Source organism: Rhincodon typus, chromosome 4, assembly GCF_021869965.1.
Source record: "Rhincodon typus isolate 14 chromosome 4, sRhiTyp1.1, whole genome shotgun sequence".
Lineage (NCBI taxonomy): Eukaryota > Metazoa > Chordata > Chondrichthyes > Orectolobiformes > Rhincodontidae > Rhincodon > Rhincodon typus.
Genome location: NC_063335.1, coordinates 119,977,203 through 120,001,714, shown reverse-complemented (window position 1 = coordinate 120,001,714; position 24,512 = coordinate 119,977,203). Strand labels below are relative to the sequence as shown.

Sequence of the window (24,512 nt, the reverse complement as noted above, 5' to 3'; positions counted from 1 at the left end):
TGTTTTTAAAAAAGCCTAAAGGCCTCCTCTGATCATTGACTTAGGCAGTCTGATGTAGCTATTTTTTCACCTCTGCCTTTACAACGTCTCTTCAAAAAAACCCAGGACAGAATAACCTTTTTATAGTGACAGCATCGTCACACCCTTGGCAATGAAACATTGGTTGCTGTGGTGAGAATTAAATAAGATTTTAGTAAAAGGAGCTACAATAGAAGACAACATTTTCAAGCTGGAACTGAAAGGCACATTTTAGCATCAACCTCTGATGCATCAGCTGAAATGACTGGGGAGGAACCTTCTAACCCTAAGGCCTACATCAGCCTTGAGAGCAGACTAGAGAATAAACAGATTCCTACAGACAGAAAGTCCTCAAGTAAAAGAATTATGTTTATTGTACAAGAATGAAAAGTAAACAATGTGTGTAGGCCTGGGGTTTCACAGATTGATTTTATTTTTGTATGTAACAGAGTTGAGAAAGAGCCAGTAATAATTTTGCTCAGCAGTCTAAGACAGACTGTCTCTCTGAGGTTGTTTGAATAAAGATAAAGTTAACCTGCATTCCTATGTCCTCCTGTGATCTGTTTAGAAGATTGACCACAATAATTGCCCTCCTTTCTAAATTGAAACTATCATATTTTGCTTTTGTCTGTTTACACTTCTGTGTGGTATCTTTGCCCTGGCATTATTTTTCCAAAGTAAAGGTCCTTTATAAATCCTGTTGTTGTTCATGGTTATAGAAGATATGCTATTTTGTTTGGAAGTTGTTATAGATATAGCTTAAACTTGATAAGTCCCCAGGAGCAGATGGAATGCCTCTGAGGATAATGAGCAAGGTATGAGTAGAAATTGTAGAGACACGGGCTGGAATCTTCCAACCTCCTTAAACCTGGGACAGATGCCAGAGGATTAAAGAATTTCATATATTACTGCCTTGTCTAAGATAAAAGCTGGAGGGCTAAATCCCTCCAGGCCAGGTCAATTTAATTTCAGTGGTCTGAAAACTTCTAGAAATTATCTTTTGGGACAAGATTAACACTTGGATAAGAGTCAACTAATTAGGGAAAGCAGCACAGATTTGTCAAATGCAGGTTTGCATTGAACTAACTTGCTGGTGTTTAATGATTAGGTTGATGAGAGGAATGTGGTGGATGTGGTGTACATGGACTTCCAAATGCTTTGATAGAGTGCCATTTAATAGACTTGCCAGTGAAGTTGAAGCCCAGAGGGAATATTGATAGGAATTTGAGAGAGTGACAGGAGAGACCTATGAGTATGTGCACAAATGGTTTGAAGGTGGCGAAGCATGTTGAGACTGTGGATAAAATAGCATATGGAATCCTGAGTTTTATAAATTGAAACATAGAGGACAAAACAGAGGTTACAATGTACTTTACGAGAAACACTGGTTCAACTGCCATTTTTGGAGTATTGGAGTACCAGAACGTTCCGTGTGTTGGAAGACCTGGATGCAGGAACCAAATGCAACATTTCCAAATTTACTGACACCACAAAACTGGGCGGGACTGTGTTGTGAGGAGGATGTAAGGAGGTTTCAGGGTGATTTAGGCAAGTTGTGTGTGGGCAAACACATGGCAGATGCAGTAAAACATGGCTAAATGTGAATTTATACACTTTCATTGTGAAAAGCAGAAAGGAATGATGATATGTTGGGAAGTGTGGAAGTACAAAGGGATCACCAGGAAGGCAATGGCGTTCATTGCAACAGGATTTGAGTTCAGAAGTAGGGTCGTCTTACTGCAGTTATACATGGCCTTCAGGAGACCACACCTGGAATATTGAGTGCAGTTTTGGACTCCCTACCTAAGAAAGTATAGACTTGCCGCAGAGGGATTACAGCAGAGGGTCAGTCACTAGGCTAATACCAGGGAAAGTAGGACTGTTCTATGAGGAGAGGTTGGTTTAACCGGGCCTGTATTCACGAAAGTTCAGAAGGATGAAAGGGGGATCTGATTGAAACAACAAAAAATTCTAACAGGGCTGGACAGACTAGACACAGGGAGGATGTTTCCACTGGTTGGGGGAGTCTAAACCCAGGGACACAGTCTGAGGATATGGGGTAGACCATTTAGGACTGAGAGGAGGAAACATTTCTTCACTCAGAGGGGAGGGAAGCTGTGGAATTCTCTACCACAGGAGGCTACATTGCTGAATATATTCAAGAACAGAATAGATACATTTTTAAAATTTAAAGGCATCAAGGGATATGGGGAGAAAGTGGGAACATGGCATTGAGAGAAGATCAGCTATAGACTTAAAGAATAATAGAGCAGGCTCAAAGGGCCGATGGCCTACTCAAGCTCCTAGTTTCTATGTTTATAATTCTGGGCACCACTCTGGAAAATGAAAACAATTTTTTGCAGAAAAGTTTCGTGAAAAAGGCTGCAGTGGTGACAAACTGCAGGTAGGAAGCTTAGAGAAGCGAGGCGTGTTCTGTTTGAAGAGGATAAAGTTGAGAGAGGAGTGGGAGTACTGCCATTATAACTGGGTCAGTGCACCACCCGTGACCCCAAAATTCCAGCTAGTGACCCTTACGTGAAATCCGCTGAACTTACTAATCCAATGAAGAATTTAGGAGAGACTTTGGTACTCATCAAATGGTTAGACTGTGGAACTTGCTACCACATGAATCAGTGAAAGGAAATATTGCAGTGAGGGACAAAGAAAATGAAGGTTACATTACCTGGATAAGGTAGAAAGAGATCATGGGCAACATAAATGTAGCAGAGACTAGTAGGGCCAAATGGCTTGAACTTGTGTTGTAAAAGTACAGTTGAGGTTAAAGAAGGAAGCTCACCACCATTTTCTCCAAGGCAGTTAGGGGCGGATAATAATTGCTGGCCCCACCAGTGATGCCCAAATCCTATGAGCAAATTAAACGAAAGTTTGAATCTGTTTAAATTTGAAAGGCAATAGCAGCCCCTATGGATTGGATGGTGGCTAATGTAACCCCACAATTTTAAAAAAGGAAGTAGAGCGAAACCAGTGAATTATAGACTGGTTAGCCTGGCATTGGTAATGGGGAAAATGCTACAGTCTACTAAAGATGTTTTAATAGCAGAGTGCACTTGTAAAACAGCGATAGAATTGGTCAGAGTCAGCATGGATTTACAAAAGGGAAATCATGCTTGGCAAATTGACTGGAGTCTTGCAAGAATGTAACTAGTAGAGTTGATAAGGGAGAGCCAGTAGATGTATTTAACTTAGACATACAGAAGACTTTTGATAAGGTTCCACACAAGAGTTTCCATGTACAATTAAAGTGCAAGGGACTGGCGGTAGTGGACTGACAAGGATAGAGGACTCAATGGCAGACAGGAAATAAAGAGTAGGAAGCAACAGGTCATCTTCTGTGCAACAGACACTGACTAGTGGGTACCCCAGGGACCAGTGTTTGGACTGCAAGTATTTACTATATATATATATGAATAATTTAGGTGAGGGAACTAAATGTAATATCTCTAAGATAGTAGGAACTGCAGATGCTGGAGAATCTGAGATAACAAGGTGTAGAGCTGGATGAACACAGCAGACCAAGCAGCATCAGAGGAGCAGGAAAGCTGACGTTACGGGTCTAGACCCTTCTTCAGAAATGATCATCTAAGTTTGCAGATGACACAACACTGGGTGGGAGGATGAGCTGTGAGGAGGAGGCAGAGATGCTTCAGTGTGATTAACCCAGGCTGAGTGAATGGGCAAATGCGTGACAGATGATGTATAATATGGATAAATGTGAGGTTATCTACTTCGGTCACAAAAAAAAGAAGGCAGGTTATTATCTGCACGATGAAAGATTGGGAAGAGGGGGAGTGTGCAGCGGAACCTGGGTGTCCTTGTGCACCAGTTGCTGAAGGTAAGCATGCAGGTGTAGCAGGCGGTAAGGAAGGCAAATGGTATGATGGCCTTCATTGCGAGAAGTTTTGAGTACAATAAGGGTAATGTCTTGCTGCAATTGTTCAGTGCATTGGTGTGACCACACTTGGAGTATCATGTACAGTTTTGGTCTTCTTATCTGAGGAAGGATGTTCTGACTACAGAGGTAATGAAACAAAGGTTTATCAGGCTGATTTCTGGGACAGTAGGACTATATTCACTGGAGTTTAGAAGATGTGGGGGTGGTGGGTGTGGGGGGGTGGTGCGGGGACGTTGGTGGTGGAATCTCATACAAACCTAAAAAATTCTAACAGGACCAGACAGGGGTAAACCCAGGATGTTCCTAATGACTGGGGGAGTCCAGAACCAGGGGTCACAGACTAAGGATACAGGGTGGGCCATTTAGGACTGAGATGAGGAGAAATGTATTTGCCCAGAGAGTGGTGAGCCTGTGGAATCCTCTGCCACAGAAAGTGGTTGAGACCAAAACATTGGATGTTTTCAAGGAGTTAGATATAGTTCTTAAGTAAAGGGACCAAAGGATATGGGGAAGAAAGCAGGAACAGGGAACTGAGTTGAATGATCAGCCATGATCATATTGAATGGTGGACCAGGCTCGAAGGGCTGAATGGCCTACTCCTGCACCTGTTTTCTGTATTTGTAAAACAGATCTTAATATTTGGTTTACATCAATATGTAAAACATGCTCCTCATCTATATTAATGCTGCCAATAAATTTTACACAAAATTGTATTATCTGCCGCTGTGTCCTAATTAGATCATTGAAAATTTATCAGTTAGTTTATCTGAGTAAAAGGGACCTGGGTAAATAGAACATGCTGTGTAATTCACTGAGCACATCCCAACTTTCAGAAGCAATTGTAAGGTTTCTCCCAAGGGCTGCATCTTATTAAATGGATGATCAGTTCATTCTGCTCTCGGGTATTCTTGTGATGTTATGCTGCTTGTCACATCATATCGTGAGTGTGTGCAGTTTAATTTCACCAACTAAAAAATGGGGTAAGTATGCAATATGGATGATTGATGGATTAAAAAAAAATTCTTCTCCATTTGCTGTCATCAAAAACCATTTCCGACTTTTTTGAATGACAAATTATATACAAACACTGGCAATATGGATCAGGCCAAACATTGCTGTCAAAATAATAATGAGGCTAATGGCCTTCATTGTCATTTAAATGCAAACTCCGTAGTGACTGAAGGTGAGGTACAGAGATGTGCTATGAAATACGATTGGAGCGTGGCTGTTGGTGATGCACCTTTCTGTCTTTTAGCTTCATGTGAAATTTCCTGACAGTCTCCCCAGTCAAATCCATTGCAAACAGGAGCTCAAGTAAACTCACCACAGAAAGCTAGGGCTTGTCCATCATGGTCCAGCTAAGCTTCTAACAGCATGATGGCCTGGACTTTGTGTATATTCTGAGGCATGAGAGCTAGTAATGTGCAGAAGTATGGAGGGGAGCACACTCAGGGCTGATTCTAACATTTATTCTATTCTCTCTGTGAATACAATGAGAATCAGGTGTTGTATCTCCCTTAGCCCTCCAAATGCACAAACTCCTTACAGCAAAGGTCAGGCCATTCCATCCATTCAGTGACAAGCCTCCTCCCACCCTCTTCATCTGACCCCTGAATCTCTGTCCTTTTATTTCTTTCTCCCTCGTGTTAATCTGCCTTCCCCCTATGTGCAGCTTTGCGGTTTCCCTCAACTTCTCCCTGTGTAAGGAATTCCACATTCTCACCATCTCTGGGTCAAGGTATTCCCTTTGAATTCCCAATTGGATTTCCCAGTAACTATTTTCTCTACTGATGGTGTTGCCTGCAAATGGACACACCTATGCAAACCAATTCTTCCACAATCTTAAATCATAACCATTGATCGTTTTAAATACCTCTGGCAGGTCACCTCTCAGTTTCCTTCTCTCTGGAGAAAAGACCCCCAACCTGTTCACACTTCCCTGAAAGGTATAACCTCTTGGTTCTGGTATATTTCTTGTGAATTTTTTTTTCCATCTTCTAATTGCAGTATCCACTGTTCACTTCCTGTTTGTTTCCAGGTAACAGCACAAATTGAGAATGAACCTGAACCCCTCCCTTTGGCTTTTCACCTGTACTTGATCTCTTTATTGAGTCCTTGGCACGCTTGCCTTCATTGGTCAGAACTTTGAGTATAGGAGTTGGGCGTCATGTTGTGGCTATACAGGACATTGGTGAGACAACTTTTAGAATACCGTGTGCACTTCTGGTCTCCCTTTTATAGGAAGGATGTTGTTGAACTTGAGAGGGTGCTGAAAAGATTTACAAGAATGTTGCTGGGGTTGGAGGGTTTGAGTTATGCTGAATAAGCTGGGGCTATTTTCCCTGGAGCATCAGAGGCTGAGGGGCGACCCTACAGAAGTTTATAAAATCATGAGGGGCAATGGATAGGGTGAATAGCCAAGGTGTTTTTCCCAGGGTGGAGGAGTCCAAAACTAGAGGACATAATTTTAAAGTGAGAGGGGAAAGATTTAAAAAGGACCTGAGCAGCAACTTTGTCATGCACGGGATAGTGTGTGTATGGAATGAGCTGCCAGAGGAAGTGGTGGACGCTGGTACATTTCCAACATTTAAAAGGCATCTGGATGGTTACATGAATAGGAAGGGTTTACAGGAACATGGGCCAAATGCTGGCAAATGGGACGAAGTCAGATTGGGATGACTGGTCGGCACAGACAAGTTGGACTGAAGGATCTGTTTCCATGCTGTTTATGAGCCTACTGCCAATATGACTTTGGCTTTACCTGCACCCCTTGCCCACTCTAATCCGTATCACTCTGAACTTGCTGCACTCCATTCTCTCAGGATTAAACATATCTTTGTCATCAGACATGGAGAGAACCCATTTCCCCCTCTATGCACCTTAACTGACACCATTTTACATGCCTAGTTCTCTTTCACCACAAGTTTGTCTTTTACACTGGGCCTCCATACCATCTGTTTCCCTCCCCTCTCATCCATCCCTGTTAAAAGTATTAAAAAGAAACATTTTCCAACCCCTTCAGAACTGAAGAAGAGTCAGACCGGACTCGAAACATGAACTTGGTTTGTCTCTCTCCACCAATGCTGCGAGACCTGCTGAGTTTCTCCAGCAATCTCCATGTTTTGTTTCAGATTTCCAGCATCCATGGTATTTTGCTTTTACTGTGAAAATGTCACCTACTCAGTGGTACTTGTGAACAAAGGCTGAAGAGAGAGTGAACATTTTATTAAAAACCAAAAGAACTGCGGATGCTGTAAATCAGGAACAAAAACAAAGTTGCTGGAAAAGCTCAGCAGGTCTGGCAGCATCTGTGAAGGAGAAAACAGAGTTAACGTTTCGGGTCTGGTGACCCTTCCTCAGAACTTCCTCAGTTCTGAGGAAGGGTCACCGGACCCGAAATGTGAACATTTTATTCCCCACCTAAATCGGGATGAAATGAACCCGCCTGGTTAAATTTTGGTCATTGCATTCTTTATTGAAATTCCTGCGGAAGACCAGATTGTTTTTGCAATGAATGGTGCAAAATCATAGTCAACTGTTTCAAAAGATTCACAATCTATTGTTTAAATTTAATGTTAGCAGCAAAGCTTGATGCCTCTTTCAGTAACACACCTTCCAGGCAGTTCATGCAATTTAAAATCCAAACTTTGACATGCAATTCTTTTTCTCCCACAGTCACTAATGCAGTATATCAAATTTCACATCAAAAATGACAACAGATATTGATTCAGAATTTATAGTCTTCAATCGGCTGCCTTTTTGATTTTCTTGTGGCAAATGGAAAAAGGTTATTTTCTTTCTGTGTTAAAGCACAGTCCTTGATGTATCACAGCGGTTAAGACTTTTATACAGGGCATTGATAGCAGCACGCATTGAGTCTGTTCTATAGTCTAAAATGTTTTACAGTACAGGGGGAGGAGGGAGCAGAAGTGATATTCTCCTTAACCAGTGCCAGCTGTAACTCAATGGGTGGCAGCTCATTTGCTTTTAGAATGATTCTAGCACAGAAAGAGGCCATTCAGCCATTTGTGTCAGACGATCGTGCGTTCAAGTCCCACTCTTGAGAGCAATAATCTAACTGATGCTGTAATTTGGCACAGTATTGTCTTTTGGCAGGGAAATTAAACCAACGCCTTGTCAACCCTCTCCAATGTGCATATCACAGAGGAATGACCAAAATGTTTACAGCGCAGGACGAGGCTATTTGGCCCATTATGCTGTCCAAATGTGCATCATGACTGTGCACCATTTTCCTGCCTTTTCCCCCATAACCCTGCACATTGTTTCTATCCAAATAAACGTCCGATGCCCTCCTGAATATTTCAAATTGAACCTGCTCCAGGCAGTGTACTCCATGTCCTAACCACTCACTGTGTGTTAATAATCTTTTCTCACATCCCATTTGCTTCTTTTGCAAAAATCACTTTAAATTTCTGCCTTCATTCTTGATCCTTTTACGAGTGGGTACAACTTCTCTATATCTAATTTATTCAAACCTCTCATGATTTTGAAACCTTCCATCAAATCTATCCTCATAACTGATGTTTCTCAACTCTGGAACCACTTTTATAAACGCTCTTCTGCACTATCTCTGATGAATTCACATCTTTCCTATAGTATGGTGCCTATACTGCAACTGAGGTCTAACAAATGTCTTGTACAAGTTCAACATCATCTCCTTGCTCTTGTACTCAATGCCTTTGTTAATAAAGATCACAATAGTGTACATTTTATTCACTGCTCTCTGCATCTGTCCTGCCACCTTCAATGATTTGTGCACATATACACCCTGCTCCCTCTGCTCCTGCTCCCTCTTTTAGAATTGCGTCACCTATTTTGTATTTTGTCTTTCAATGTTCTGCTGACCAAAGTGCATTACCTGGCACTTCTCTTTATCTGCCAACTATCCACCCAGTCCACCAAATTGTCAATCTTCTTTTGGAATTCCACACTGTCCTCCTCCCAATTTACAATTCTTCCAAATTTTGTGCTGTCTGTAAACTTTAACTTGTCTCTGTACACCAAGATCCAAGTTATTAATATGCATCAGGAAAAACAGGTTCCAATACCAATCTCAGAGCAACTCTACTATAAATCTTCCTCCAGCCCGAAAAGTATCTATTAACCATTACTTTGTTGCCAGTCACTCAGCCAATTTTATATCCATGTTGCTACTGTGCCTTTTATACCGAGATTAAATAACTTTTCTCACAAGTCTGTGATGTGGCACTAAATCGAATGCCTTCTGGAAATCCATATAAACCACATCAACAGCATCACTCTCACCAACTCTTTCTGTTATCTCTTCAAAAACCTCCAGCAAGTTAGTGACCCATGATACCCTCTTTAGAAATTCATGCTGACTCTTCCTAATCAATGTGACTGCTAATTTGACCCTGAATAATTCCTTCTAGAATCTTCCCCACCACTTAAGTTAACCTAACTGGTTTGTGATTGCTGGGATTATCCTTACAACCTTTCTTGAACAAGGCTGTAATGTTTGCAATCCTCCAGTCTTCTGACACCACCCTCGAGCCCAGGGAAAAAGTCAGAAATCACACAACACCAGATTATAATCCAACATGTTTATTTGAAATTGCAAGCTTTCGGAGCACTGCTCCTTCGTCACCTGTTGAACTATAACCTCGTGTCGTATGACTTGACTTTGTCTGTGCCAGTCCAACACTCCAACATTGGGACATCCGCATCATGCAGTCCAGGAAAGATTGAGATTGTAGACAAACAAGAGGCTGGAAGAACACAGCAAGCCAGGCAGCATCTGGAGGAAAGGAGCAGTCAACGTTTCAGGTGTTTACCCTTGAGATTGTGGCTGGTGGTCCTGCAATGTCTACCCTGACTTCTTTCAAAATCCTCGGATGCATCCAATCCAGTTCCAACTTTAAGTACCAATGATCAACCTAACACTTCCTTCTTATGAATTTTGAACCCTTCTAGTGACAAGAGTTTCTTTCTCTGTCACCATGACCTGTGTAGAATCTCCCCCTTTGGTACAGACAAATGTAAAGTATTCATTTAGTATCTCAGCTATGTCCTCAGGTCCCCTTTCTGGATCCTAATCACCACTTTTACTACATTTTTCATAAACCTACTGAAGAGTTTTGAATTCCCCTTCATATTGGCTGCCAGTCTTTTCTCAGAATTTCTCTTTGATTCTGTAATCTGCTTTTTTTTTTCCCATGTGATACTTCTCTCTTCCTCTTGGTTCCCAATTGTATTATCTGCCTATCACCTGTCTTAAGTACACTTTTCCTGTTTTAATTTTAAATTCTATCTTGTTTGAACCATCCAAGGAGCTCTGGATTTGTTTGTTGTACCTTTCTGTTCCGAGTGTACCTATCTTGACTGGACCTGAACAATTTCCTCTTTGAAGTTAGCCCATTGGTTCCGCTATAGTTTCTCCCACTGACCTTTCATTCCAGTCTATCCAGCCCACCTCTGTTCTTGACCCATTGAAATTAGCTGTTCATCAACTGATTTCCCTTAGTCTGGATTGACCATTGTTACTCTCTGTCATTGTTTGATACAATGATCACTATTGCCTAAATATCACCCCCCTTCGCCCACCTCATTTCCAAGAACCAGGCCCAGATCTCCTGGCACTATTTCAAAGATGTGTAGAGTGTAATGCAGTTTGTATATTTTCAGTAATCTGGACAGTTTTATCTCCTCTCCAGGAACATTTCAGCATGAGTTAGAATCATAGAATCCCTACGGTGTGAAAGCAGGCCATTCAGCCCATCGAGTTCACACCAACCCTCCGAAGAGCACCCCATCCAAACCTAGCCCCTATCCTATCCCTGTAACCATGCATTTACAAATCCATCTAGCCTGGACATCCCTGAACACTATGGAAAATTTAGCATGGCTAATCCACTTAGCCTGCACATCTTTGGACCGTGGGAGGAAACCGGAGCATCCACTAGAAATCCAGACACGGAGAGAATGTGCACACTCCAGGCACAGTTGCTCGAGGGTGGAATTAAACACAGGCTCCTAACACTGTGAAGCAGCAGTGCTAACCACTGTGCCGACCCTGAGAGTTACATCTGGTATATTATAGAATACCATTTTATTTAAGTACCTAATTATTCTCTGGGCAGTGATTTAGAGAACTTAAAATGCTCAGATCCCCTAAAGCTACATAGATCTCAACAGCACAGTATAATGAAAATAGGGATGTCAAAAAAAATAGACTTATAGTCAGTAGTTTCAATATAGGTTAGCTGCAATTTAATAACAAAATAAGGTTGAAATTTGGGCTCATGGTGTTCATATTTAAAGTCCTCATTTTTGTCTTTCAAACTTCACAGTCTTGTCACTCCCTAAGTCTATAAATAGAAATCTTCCAGTATTCCCACTTTCTGCTGATGTCGGCCTCTTGTCTGTCCCCTAAATTAATTGTTCCACCACAGTCACTGTGTCAACTCCCTAATCCTCTCTGTCCTCCTTTCCTCCAGTGAGATACTCTTTAAACTCCACCTCTTTGGCCAAGCTGATGGTCATCTGCCCAAATATCTCCTTATGTAGCTCAGTATCTCATTTTGCCTGATGACAATCCTGTACAACGCCTTGAGACATTTCACAGCAATAAGGGTGCCACATAAATGCAAATTGTTACTGTCTTTGTTTTTAATTCTTCTGGGAAGTCCAGCATTTGTTGTCCATCCCTAATTGCCCTTGATCTGAATGGATTGCTAGGGCTGTTTCAAAGTCAACCTCTTGCTGCATTGGCCAGACCAGATAAAGACACCATATTTCCTTCATTAAAGGATATACTAGTGATGTAGGTGGGATTTTTTTTTAAAATGACAATTGATTCTGGTTTCATGGTTAGAATTACTGAGAGTTTATATCCCAGGTTGATCAGTTGAATTTAAATTCCGGTGGCTTTCAGAGTTGGAATTGTGTGGACCTCCCCGCAATATTAACTGCAGCCTCAGAAATACTAATCCAGCGAGATTACAACGACTGCACCCTCTCTCCCTTTATGTCCGTGTTACTTAATGTAGCCACTGTATATACTGTGTACAATAGCAGTGTTGAGGTTGAGGATACCGGTTGCCAAGAGTATTAAATGCAGTGTTTGGTTTGTGATCGTTGGATATCTGGTATATTCTAATCTTCGCCACGTTACTCAACAGTTCAGGGTTGGATTCAATGTATTGAGTTCACACTGTGCTCGCTGGGTGTACCTCTGCTCATGTTATTCAGACTGACCATCAGCGACTTCATTCTATCTGCATAGTAGTCGCGGAGATTGAGCAGAGGCAGCTGAGCCAGATGCTCATCAAACTCGCAGTTCCTCATGGCATTCTCTAGATTCTTCTCACGCCGGTAGAAGTGGGAGAACTTGTTGAAGATGAGGGTGATAGGCAGCACGACCACCAGGATCCCGGCCAAAATACAGGCTGACGCCGTCAATTTGCCCCCGATGCTGATGGGTACCACGTCGCCGTAGCCTACGGTGGTCATGCTGACTGTGGCCCACCACCAACAGGAGGGGATAGTGGCCAGGGAAGAATTCTCTTCTTTCTCAATGGTGTAGGCCACCACAGAGAAGACGGATACTCCAACAGATAGGTAGAGCAGGAGCAGGCCCACTTCCCTGTAGCTGTGCTTTAAGGTGGCCCCCAGCGACCTGAGCCCCGTGGAGTGACGTGCCAGCTTGAGGACACGGAATATCCTCATCAGCTTGAGGACCTGCACCACCCGGCCCAAGTTGGCCAGGGCCGGGCTGCTCTCCATTGCCAGCTTGGCCAGCAGGGTCAGGTAGAAGGGCAGAATGGACATGAGGTCGATGAGGTTGAGGGGCCGACGGAAGAAGTGCCCCACACCCGGTGACACCAGCAACCTGGCCAGCAGCTCCAGGGTGAAGCAGGCGATGCAGAAATGCTCCAGGGCCTCGAAGTGGGGGCCGAGCCGCTGGAATTCCGCCATGCTGTGCACGCACATGGCGGTGATGGAGCTCAGGACCATCAGGATGGAGATGGCGCTGTAGCAGCGGCTGGCGGCGTTGTAACCCGGGTTCTCCAGCATGAGCCATAAGCGGCGGCGGCAGCTACCCAGCTTCTGCCTATCGTAGCTGGCAGCATCTCGGTAGAAGCTGAGCACCTCGTCCAGGGAGGAGCTGCTACTGCCCAGCTCACTGGCCCCATCGCCGTCCCCATCCTCGTCGCCGTCCCCCGGGGTAAGCCTGGACAGGCTCCCCGCCCCAATGCCCCAGTACTCGATCTCCTGGCCCAGGGAGAAGATGCAGTGTTTGCCCCCGGTGGCCCGCAGCTCCCCGGTGCGGTAGAAATCCACAATGCGGGGGAAGAGCGCGGGGTTGCGGTCAAAGTAATACTCCTCACCGTCGTAGTCGTCGCACAGCTGCAGGATGGAGTCGAGCGAGCGGCACCTCAGCAGCTGGGCAAGCCTCGTGTCCGGGAACCGCAACAGGCTGCCCCTCCTCAGGCTCCTCTTCAGGCCTCCCACATTCACCCGGATCTCAGCGTCTGCTGTCACATCCAGCTCGGCCTCTTCCCCCATCCCCCTGGGATCCTGGCTTGGGGCCCTCATCCCCAGGAGGGCAAGGCTGACGCACTCCCTGGTGGGCAGGGGGTGGAAATAACTACAGAAATAAAACAGATAACGTGGAGCATCAGTGCAGATAGACTCCACCCCAGAATAAACCCAATAAGACCTGCAACAGGGGGCAGTCTGGTGGAATTTGGGGAAATTCAGGAGATTGGCAGGAGAAGGGTAACAGGGCAGTCCAGGAGGGATTCAGGGAGTGGAGTTTAGGACAGCCCAGGGGTAAACGAGACAGTTGGGGAGATATCAGGACAGCTCGGATGGCTGATCATCCAAGTCAATCCCCTGTACCCACTTTGCCCCCACACCCTTTGATCCCTTTCGCCCCAAGAACTATATCTAACTCCTTCTTGGAAACATTCATTATTTTGGCCTCAACCACTTTCCGTGGCACAGAATTCCCCAGGCTCCCCACTTTCTGGGTGAAGACATTTCTCCTCATCTCAGTCCTAAATGGCCCACCCTGTATCCTTAGACTAAAACCTCTGGTTCCTTGTCGAGAACATCCTTCCTGTGTTTACCCTGTCAAGTCGTATTAGAATTAACTCAATTTCTATGAGATCTCCCCCTCTTTCTTCTAGACTCCAGTGAATATAGTCCTAACTGATCCAGTCTCTCTTCATACATTAGTTGTGCCATCCAGGGTAAATCTTTGTTGCACTCCCTCCACAGCCAGAACATCCTTCCTCAGACAAACCTGCACACAATACTCCAGAGATAGTAAGAACTGCCGATGCTGGAGTCTGAGATAACACAGTGTGGAGCTGGAGGAACATGGCAGGCCAGGCAGCATCAGAGGGGCAGGAAAGTTGAATTTTCTGAAGAAGGGTCCTGACCCAAAATGTCAACTTACCTGCACCTCTGATGCTGTCTGGCCTGCTGTGTTCCTCCAGCTTCACACTGTGAAATCTCAATATGCCAGACTCCAGGTTAAAGCGTGATATTAGAATCAGAGGCCAGATCAAGGACTGATAACCAGATGAGGGACTCTGGGATTACACTCTTGTATCTGGATCAGAGAGTCTGGATGTATAGCCTGGGATTCAGATCAGATTCCAGATCAGAGGAATCCTGATCAGAGACTCCAAGAGCCATACTCTGGAATCTGGATCACAGACTCTGGGTTTAAGTCTCGAGATATCATTCAGATTCCAGGCTCCAGTTCTGAGAGTCTGGGCTATTGTCCTGGGATCCAGATCAAAACCCCAAGTTACAATAGAATCTGGATCAGAAACCTATGGATTCAGAACAGGGCATTCTAGATCCTGATCAGGAATTCTGGGTTAAAGCACCAGGATTTAGGTTAGGTCCTATGGATTAAACCACAGGATCTGTTCACAGACCCTAGGATCTGGTTGGAAAACCCTGGAATCAGGTTCAGAAATCCTGGGATCTGGTTCAGAGACCCTGGGATCTGATCCAGAGACCCTGGGATCTGATCCAGAGACTCTAGGATCCAGTTCAGAGACTTTGGGTTACCCTGATTTTCTCTTTCATTTCCTGGCCGCCACCTCAAATATTTCGCTGTTGCCTGGATTCTCATCCTTTAACCCTAGAATAAACATTTTCACTTCCTGCCTGTTTCCATCCCTGTAATGCTCTCAATCCTTCATCTGTGACCCTCTCATTCTTTCTCCCTTCCTGTAATTTTCTCTCCCATCTTCTATTCCTCTCAGTCTCTCACTCTCCTTGTCCCTTTGTTATTCTCTCATTCTCTCGGTCTCTCTCATTCTCAAATTCTCTCTCTCTCTCATTCTGCCCCTCATCCCTCCCGTATTACTGTTTCTCTTGCATCTGTGATCCCTCTTTCTCTCTCTAATTGTCCCTTTATTCTATTATTCTCTCTCCTTCTCTCGGTCTTCCCTCTCATTCTTTCAATCTCTCTCCCCCTCAATACTCTCCCTTCCATGTGCAATCCCTCTCTCTCACTCTTGCTCATAGTCCCTGTTAATTTCCAATTCTCTCCTCGTCTGTCTGTCCTTCTATATCTCATTCTCTCTCTCTCCCTGTGATACTCTAGCTCATCCACGATCCCTCTCATTCTCTCCCTCCCCCAGTATCCCTCTCATTCTCTCCCTCCCCATTAATCCTCTCATTCTCTCCCTCCCTCATTAATCCTCTCATTCTCTCCCTCCCCCATTATCCTTCTCATTCTGTCCCTCTCTCTCTCTTTGTCCCTGTTATTCTCTCGCTAATTCCTTTCTCTTCCTCCCTCTGTCCCTCATTCTCTGTCTCATTTCGCTCTGGCTCTCTCTGTCGCCGTTTGTGCCTCTTCTGCCTGATGTCTCCGAGGTTGTATTTTAGCAGCGACTATACACTCTGTGCCTCAGAACCACGTCACTGTTTATTTCCCTGACCCTGTAAACTCTTTCGCCTTTGCCGGTTATTGCCCGTGGGGAAGGTTTCTCACCCTGTCGCTGTGCCTCCAGTTTGCAGCCTGGGGAGAGGGTGAGCAGCTCAATCAGTAACTCTTCTCCAGCCCCTGAATCCGCCCAGTCCCGGGAAAACAGCGACCGAATCAAGGAGACGGTGAGCCAGAAAGGGAGACCACTGAACTCCACGAGGGATTCGCCTTGTCTGAGAGAGAGAGAGAGGGAGAGAATGAAAAACCAGCCACCTAGACACGTTCAAGCAGATCATATTAAACTGGAATTATTCATCGCTGATAATTACATAACCTGATGTGAACAAGTGGTTTCAAATCGTTCACAGAAGTATATTTATTGCAGCCTGAATGGGAGAGATATCTCGGTACTCACACAGGCTTAGCTCAGCTGAGTTCACCTTTTTTTTAATTCAATTTTCTTACAGTCTTAAATACTCCCCACCCCCAGTCACTGAACGTGCTCAATGGCCCAGGGATTGGGAATTGCCTGCTCAGCGTGGAATCTGCTGGCATTTGTGCCAATATTTCATTGGCCACCCCACTAAGGATGGTAAAATAAAACAAAACAACTCTGAGGGGCAGGGGAAATGCTGAGAGGATGTTTCCCCTCGTGGGAGAGTCGAGGACCAGAGGGCACAGTCTCAGAAATAAGGTGGTGCCAATTTAAGACTGTGATGAGGAATTTCTTCTTAGAGTCTTGGGGATGTACAGCATGGAAACAGACCCTGCAGTCTAACTCATCCATGCTGACCAGATATCTTAAATTAATGAAGTCCCATTTGCCAGCATTTGGCTCATATCCCGCTAAACCCTTCCTATTCATGTACCCATCCAGATGCTTTTTAAATGTTGTAATTGTACCAGCCACCTCCACTTCCTCTGGCAGCTTATTCCATACAGGCACCACCCTCTGCATGAAAAAGTTGCCCCTTAAATCCCTTTTATATCTTTCCCCTCTCACCTTAAACCTAGGCCCACTACTTTTGGATTCCCATACCCTGGGAGAAAGACCTTGACTATTCACCCTATCCATGCCCCTCATGATTTTATAAGTCCCTATAAGCCTCTGACACTCCAGGGAAAACAGCCCCAGACTTCTCTCAGAGGGTTGTGAGCCTTTGGAACTCCTTGCCACAGAGAGCTGTGGGGGCAGAGTCCTTGTGTATATTTAAGGCTGAGAGAGATAGATCCTTGATCAGTCAGGAATCGAGGGTTATGGGGAAAGAGCAGGAAAGCAGATGTGAGGAGTGTTGGATTAGGCATGATCCTACTGAATGGCAGAGCAGGCTCGAGGGCTGAATGGCCTACTCCTGTTTCTAATTCTTATGGTCTTATTGATGCAGGAGATCTGAAACAAACACAAAACAGAAAGTGATTTGGTTTAATTTATTATTGTCACATGTACTGTGATACAGTGAAAAGTATTGTTTTGCATGCTATCAGACAAATTGTATCTTACATAAGTACATCAGGGTAAGAGAAGCAGCATCAGAGGAGCAGGAAAGCTGACGTTTCGGGTCTGGACCCTTCTTCAGAAACACCTTGTTATCTCAGATTCTCCAGCATCGGCAGTTCCCACTATCTCTAAGAGAGTGAGAGAGTGTGTGTGTGTTTGTGTGCTTGAGAGACAGCGCGTGTATGAGAGAGGATCTTTTCTGAAAAAGGGCCCCGACCCGAAATGTCAACTTTCCTGTTCCTCTGATGCTGCCTGGCCTGCTGTGTTCATCCAGCTCCACACTGTGTTATCTCTGACTCCAGCATCGGCAGTTCTTACTATCTCTGAGTGCGTTTGAGAGGATCTGTGTGAGAGTGTGTGTGTGTGTGTGTGAGTGTGCTTGTGTGAGAGTGTATAGTGTGGTGAGGTCACCTGTACTGCAACATGACCCCAAGATCCCGTTGAGGCCATCCTTATGGGGACTGAACTTGGCTCTCAGCCTCTGCTCGGCGACTCTGCGTTGTTGTGTATCCCGAAGTCCACCTTGGAGGACGTTTACCTGAAGATCTGAGGCTGAATGTCCTTGACCACTGAAGTGTGCAACATCCCTGTCTGGCAATTGTTGCGCGGTGTCCATTCATCCGTTATCGCAGCGTCGGCATGGTCTCACCGATATACCATGCCCCGTGGCATCCTTGCCTGCAGCGTATGAGGTAGACAACATTGGCCGAGTCAAATGAGTATCTGCCGTGTACGTGGTGGGTGGTGTCCCCACGTGTGATGGTAGTGTCCATGTCGATGATCTGACATGTCTTGCAGAGGTTACCATGACAGGGTTGTATAGTGTTGTGGTCGATGTTGTCTTGAAGGCTAGGTAGTTTGCTGCAAACAATGGTCTGTTTAAGGTTTGGTGGTTGTTTGAAGGTGAGAAGTGGAGGCGTGGGGAAGATCTTGGTGAGGTGCTCATCATCATTGATAATGTGTTGAAGGCTGTGAAGAACATGGCGTAGTTTCTCTGCCCCCAGAAAGTACTGAACGATGAAGGGCACCCTATCGATCGTATCCCATGTCTGTCTTCTGAGGAGATCATTACGGTTTTGTGCTGTGACACATCGGAACTAGCGATCGATGAGTTGAGCATTGTATCCTATTCTTATAAAGGCATCCTTCAACACCTTCACATGTCAGTCGTGTACCTCCTGATCTGATCAGATCCTGTGTATGCTCAGGCCTGTCTGTGGGGGATGGCTGTATTAATATGTTTTGGGTGGAAGCTACAGAAGTGCAGCATTGTGAGGTTATCTGTAGGCTTGTGGTAGAGTGAGGTTTTGAGGTGTCTGTCCTGATGGAGATGTGTGTGTCCAAGACTGAGACTGATTCTAAAGAGTAGTCCATGGTAAGTCTGGTGGTGGGAGGAAACTTGTTGATATCACTATGTAGTTGTTTCAGTGATTCCTCGCCATGAGTTCAAAGGAAGAAAATGTCATCAGTGTATCTGGTGTATAGCATTGGTCGGAGGTTCTGTGCAGCAAAGAAATCTTGTTCGAACCTGTGCATGAAAACGTTGGCATATTGGGGGCCAAATCTGGTCCCCGCGGCTGTTCCGTGTGTCTGAATGAAGAACTGATTGTTGAAGGTGAAGACATTGTAGTCGAGAATGAAGCGGATGAGTTATAGGATGGCATCTGGAAATTGGCAGTTGGTGGTATTGAGCACTGAGGCTGTTGTGGCGATGCTGTTATCGTGGGGATGTTGTGTAGAGTACTGAAATGTCCAATGTGACAAGGAATGTTCCTGGCTCAACTGGGCTGTTGGTTCTGGAAGGAATCTGTAGTGTCACGACAGAAGCTGGGGGTTCGCTGTACAATGGGTTTCAAGATGCCCTTGACATAGCCGGAGAAGTTCTCACACAGGGTCCCATTGCCTGATATGATGGGACATCCAGGTGTGTTGGCTTTGTGTATCTTCGGAAGCAGGAGAAGTCTCCTATGCAGGAATTATGCGGGATGATAGTGCATAGGATACTCTGACTATCCCTGAATCAAAAGTCTTGACCAGTCAGTTCAGTTGATGGACTTGTTCTTTGGTCAGATCGGCAGGTAGTTGTCTGTAGTGTTCCTGGTTGTTCAGTTGTTGGTACACTTGCTTGCAATTGTCCTTCCTATTCTGTATGGCGATGGCTCCTCCTTTGTCTGCTGGTTTGATGACAATGTTGCGATTGGTCTTGAGAGCACGGATGGCGTTGCGTTGAGCCTGGGTGACGTTTTGCGCTACCTTGTGAGTGCAGCTGATGAATCTGGCGTTAACACATCTCCTGACAGCTTGAGCATACCTGTTGAGCCTAGGGCAGCGGCCCTCCGGAGGGGTCTAATTCGATTCCTTCTTTGCCCACTCCCCCATGGATCTGTCTGTCAACTGATCTGGTTTGTTGGTTGTCCCATTGGACTCACTGCTGACATTTTGGAAGAATTCCCGGAGTCTCCATCATCTGATGAATTCCTCTGTGTCTGCCATGAGATCAACGGGGTCCATGTTGGTGCTGGGGCAGAAACTGAGTCCTCAGCCGAGAACTTCAATCTCATCCGTTTGAAGGGTGTGGTCAGATAAATTGACAATGGATTTTCGCTGTGGTGGTACTGCTTTCGATTGTGGTACCAGGGGATGTCTCATTAAACCTACCTCCATCACATTTCTAGGCAGTGCATTCTATAACTTAACTACTTGCTGTCTTCAATGTTTTTTCTGACATCATCCTTGCTTCTTTTGCCCATCACTTTAAATCTGTGCCCTCTCATTCTTGTTCCTTTGACAAATGGGAATAGCTTTTCCATCGACTCTATCCATAATTCTGATTTTGAAAACCTCCTTACCAATCTTTTCTCATCACTAAATGCTCTATTCCTGGCATTATCCCTGTAAGTATCCTCTTTATCCTCTGAGGTACAATCACATCCTTCCTGTAATGTGGTGACCACAACTGTACTGTAGGTTTGGTCAGTGTACAAGTGTGTGTGCACATATGCATATCCTTTTGTGTGTGTTTATACATATACCTAGATGTTTATGAGGAGGGGTGTCTATATTTGTGTATAGAGTGTATATATTTTCAGTAGGTGTCTATCTGTACATAGGTGTGTGTAGCTTTGTGTATAGGCATACATACTTGTGTATCCAGGCATGTGCATGTGTGATTGTGTGTTGGTGTGTATATATTTGTGTAAGGGAATGTAAATGTATGGGACGTGCTGCTTACACTTCCCAAGTTGTGCAATGATCAGGTATTTGGCCTATTCAATATCCCTTGATTTGTCCATAGTGCATAATTTATAAATATCCACCACTTAATTCATGGGTTGCAGTTGTCACTGATTAGACCGTATTTATTGCCCATCCCTAACTGCCCTGAAGAAGATGGTGGTGAGCTGTCCTCCTGAACCCCTGCAGTCCACAGAGGATGTTGTTAGGGAGGGAGCTTACCTTCTAACAGAGGACAGTTGCTGCCGAAGCTGTTTATTTGGGTTAAAGGTGAGTGTTACAGGGGTAACAGCTGACTCCTGCAGCAGCCTCTGGTCATTCTCTGAAGCAGAGAGTTGGCATAAGTGGGTCTTTTTCAGGTTGGCAACATGTGACAAGTGGTGTGCCAACAGGGATGTGAATGAAGGAACTAAATGTATAGTTTCTAAATTTGCTGATGACTCAAAAATAGGAAATTAAGTTGTGAAGAGAACATAAAGAGGATACAGAGGGATATAACTCGGATAACTGAGTTTAAAGTTTTCAAGAAGATTTGTAGCTCTGGTTGTGGATGAGGTTGTAGACTTGCTCGCCAAGCCGGTGGGTTTGATTGCAAACGTTTTGTCACCTTGCTAGGTGCGCCTTCATCAGTGCGCCTTCAATGAAGCGTCAGTGTTCTGTCCCGTTTGTTATTTATCTGCCTCGGTTTGCTGGGGTGGTTGGCATCACTTCCAGTTCTGTTTCTCAGTGGTTTGTACACAGGATCTAATTCAATGTGTTTGTTGATGGAGTTCTGGTTAGAATACCAGGCCTCTAGCAATTCCCTGGCGTGTCTCTGTTTGGCTTGTGTGATTATGGATGTATTGTCCCAGTCGAATTTGTGTCCCTCTTTGTCCGTGTGTAGTGAGACAAGTGAGAATTGGTCATGTCTCTTGGTGGCTAGTTGGTGTTTGTGCATCCGTATTGTCAGTTTTCTTCCAGTTTGGCCTATGTAGTGTTTCTCACAGTCCTTGCATGGTATTTTGTATATTACACCGGTTTTGCTTGTTTTGGGTACGGGATCCTATACGTTCGTCAGTGGCTGTCGTAGGATGGTTGTCAGTTTGTGGGCTACTCTGATACCTAAGGGCCTGAGTAGTCTTGTGGTCATCTCTGAAATGTCCTTGATGTATGGTAGGATGATAAGTGATTCTGGTCATGTTGTGTCTTCCTGTTTGGTCTGTCTTGGTGGTAATAGGGGATTTTCAGGTATCTATTTCTTTTGAAGACTCTGTACAAGCGTTCCCGTTCTGTTTTGTGTTGCAACCTGGAACTGACAAATGTAAAGGATCCCATACCCAAAACCAGCAAAACTGGGGTAATATACAAAATACCAGAAGTGATGCCACCCACCCCAGCAAAATGAAGCATATAAATAACAAGTGGGACAGAGCACCAATGCTTCACTGGAGGCGCACTGACGATGTTACCTAGCAGGGTGACGAAACATTTGCAACCAAACGCATCAGCTCGGCGAGCAAGTCTACAACCTCAGGATAACTAAGTGGGCAAAGATCTGGAAAATGGAGCATAATGTGGGAAAATAGTGAATCTGTCCATTTTGGGTAGGAGGTGTAGGATGTATAAATTATCAGAAATTTGGGAGCTCTGAGATTCAGGGGGATCAGGGTGTCCTAGTGCTTGAATCAAAAGACTAATAAGAGGTGACCTGATCGAAACATATGAAATCCTGAGGGGTCTTAATGGGTTAGATGTGGAGAGAATGAGTTTTTATATAACAGGAGAATCAGGACTTGGGGGTCACTGCTTAAAAATGTGGAGTTGCCCATTTAAAACTGAGATGAGGCGAAACCTTTTCTCTCAGAGGGTCTTTGGAACTCTCTCACTGAAAAGGTGACAGAAGCAGATTATTTTTATTGCAAAAGTTTTGTTTTAAAAATTGGTTCACAGGATGTGGGTACTACTGACTATTATTGCCCCTCCCTAATTGCCCAGAGTGCAACAGTCAACCACACTGCTGTGGGTCTGGGGTCAAGTGTAGGCCAGAACAGTTAAGGATGACAGAATTCTTTTCCTTAAAGGATATTAGTGAACCAGATGGGATTTTATGACAATCAACAGATGGCTTGCAGCTTTCCATTAGACTAGTTTTTTAATTCCAGAGATAAATTGAATTCAAATTTTACCATCTGCCATAGTAGGATTTGAACCCATGTACCCAGAGCATTACTGTGAGGTTCTGGATCACTGGCCCAGTGACATCAGCACTATAGCACCACCTCTCTTCTAGGTTCTGAAAAGGGTGTAGGAGAAGAACTTTTAAATTATTTTTAAGACTAGGTTGCAGAGTTTATTGTAAAGCACAGGATTGAAAGATTAGGTCAGGTGGATTTGATGTTACATCAGATCAGTCATGACATATCGAAAGGCAAAACAGACATGAGGGCTGAATGGCCTACTTCTACCCCTGATTAGGGGAGTTGAATACAGAAATATGGAGGTTATGTTTCAGTTGTACAGGGCAGTGATAACACCAAATCTGGAATATGGTATTCAGTACTGGTTTCCTTATTTATGTAAAGATGTAAATACTTTGGAATCAGTTCAGAGAAGGCAGTATCATGAAGGCTATGATTGTATCTGCTGGAGTTTGAAAGAATAAGGGACAACTTGATTTAAACATATCAGATCTTGAGGGGTCTGAATGAGGTGAATGTGGAGAGAATGTTTCCTCTTCTGGGAGTATCTAAAACCGGAGGTCACTGGTTATAAATGAAGCGTGGCACATTTTAAACAGAGGTCATGGAGTCATAGAGATGTACAGCACGGAAACAGTGCCTTCAGTCCACCTTGTCCATGTCAACCAGATATCCTAAATTAAGTCCCATTTGCCAGCATTTGGCCCATATCCCTCTAAATCCTTCCTATTCATGTACCCATCCAGAGGCCTTTTAAATGTTGTAATTGTACCAGCCTCCACCACTTCCTCTGGCAGCTCATTCCATACATGCATCATCCTCAGCATGAAAAGGTTGCCCCTTAGGACCCTTTTAAATCTTTCCCCTCTCACTTATGCCCCTCTAGTTTTGGACTCCCCTACTCTGGGGAAAAGATCTTGTCTATTCACCCTATCCATGCCCCTCATGATTTTATAAACCTCTATAAGGTCACCCTCAACCTCTGAGGCTGCAGGGAAAATAGTCCCAGCCTATTCTGCCTCTCCCTACAGCTCAAACCCTCCAACCCTGGCAACATCCTTGTAAATCTTTTCAGAACCCTTTCAAGTTTCACAACATCTTTCCTATAGCAGGGAGAGCAGAGGTGAGGTGAATTTTCTTTCAGAGGGTCACAAGGCTTTGGAACTCCATTTCTCAAAAAGTTCATCTCTGTTTTAAATGGGCATCCCCTGATTTTTAACCAGTGACTCCTATTTCTAGATTCTTTGTGGAAGAAGAGTCCTTGACTATTTCTAAAACTGAGGTGCATAGTTTCTTGTTAAAGGGAGGGGTTGAAATGTTATCAAGGCTCATAGGGACTGTGGGGATTTGAGGTTACAATCGGATCATCCATTGAATAGTGGAACAGGCAGGACTGGGATAATGGCCTCCTCCTGTTCCTAACTCACATCGCCCCACAGGAAATGTAAAGCACAAATAATCAAAACACCTTTAAAATGTTATAAAGAGAATAAAGCTTGGGAAATACACATCGAAGATAGATGCTGAAAAAAAACGTGAAGAAAAACACAGTTGTTTAAATGAACTTAATTTTTTAAAGATAGTAGGAACTGCAGATGCTGGAGAATCTGAGACAACAAGGTGTAGAGCTGGATGAACACAGCAGGCCAAGCAGCATCAGAGGAGCAGGAAAGTTGACGTTTCGGGCCTAGACCCTTCTTCAGAAAATTCTGAAGAAGGATCCAGACCCGAAAC

The 24,512-nt window shown here is 44.4% G+C and overlaps 1 protein-coding gene across 1 annotated transcript; it reads right to left on the bottom strand.

The window, feature by feature from the left end:
• Positions 1–12,018: 12,018 nt before the first annotated feature.
• LOC109916585 (potassium voltage-gated channel subfamily S member 2-like) lies at positions 12,019–15,948 on the bottom strand. Its single transcript, XM_020516307.2, has 2 exons — positions 15,936–15,948; positions 12,019–13,562 (listed from the first exon to the last, which is right to left on the bottom strand). Exon 2 carries the CDS (start codon positions 13,508–13,510, stop codon positions 12,107–12,109), a length of 1,404 nt encoding a protein of 467 aa, XP_020371896.2. The 5' UTR covers positions 13,511–13,562; positions 15,936–15,948; the 3' UTR covers positions 12,019–12,106.
• Between the last annotated feature and the right edge of the window lie 8,564 nt (positions 15,949–24,512).

Bases quoted from the DNA above. Each gene is read 5' to 3' on its own strand.
- LOC109916585 (XM_020516307.2), bottom strand. From the start codon at position 13,510: ATGAGGGCCCCAAGCCAGGATCCCAGGGGGATGGGGGAAGAGGCCGAG.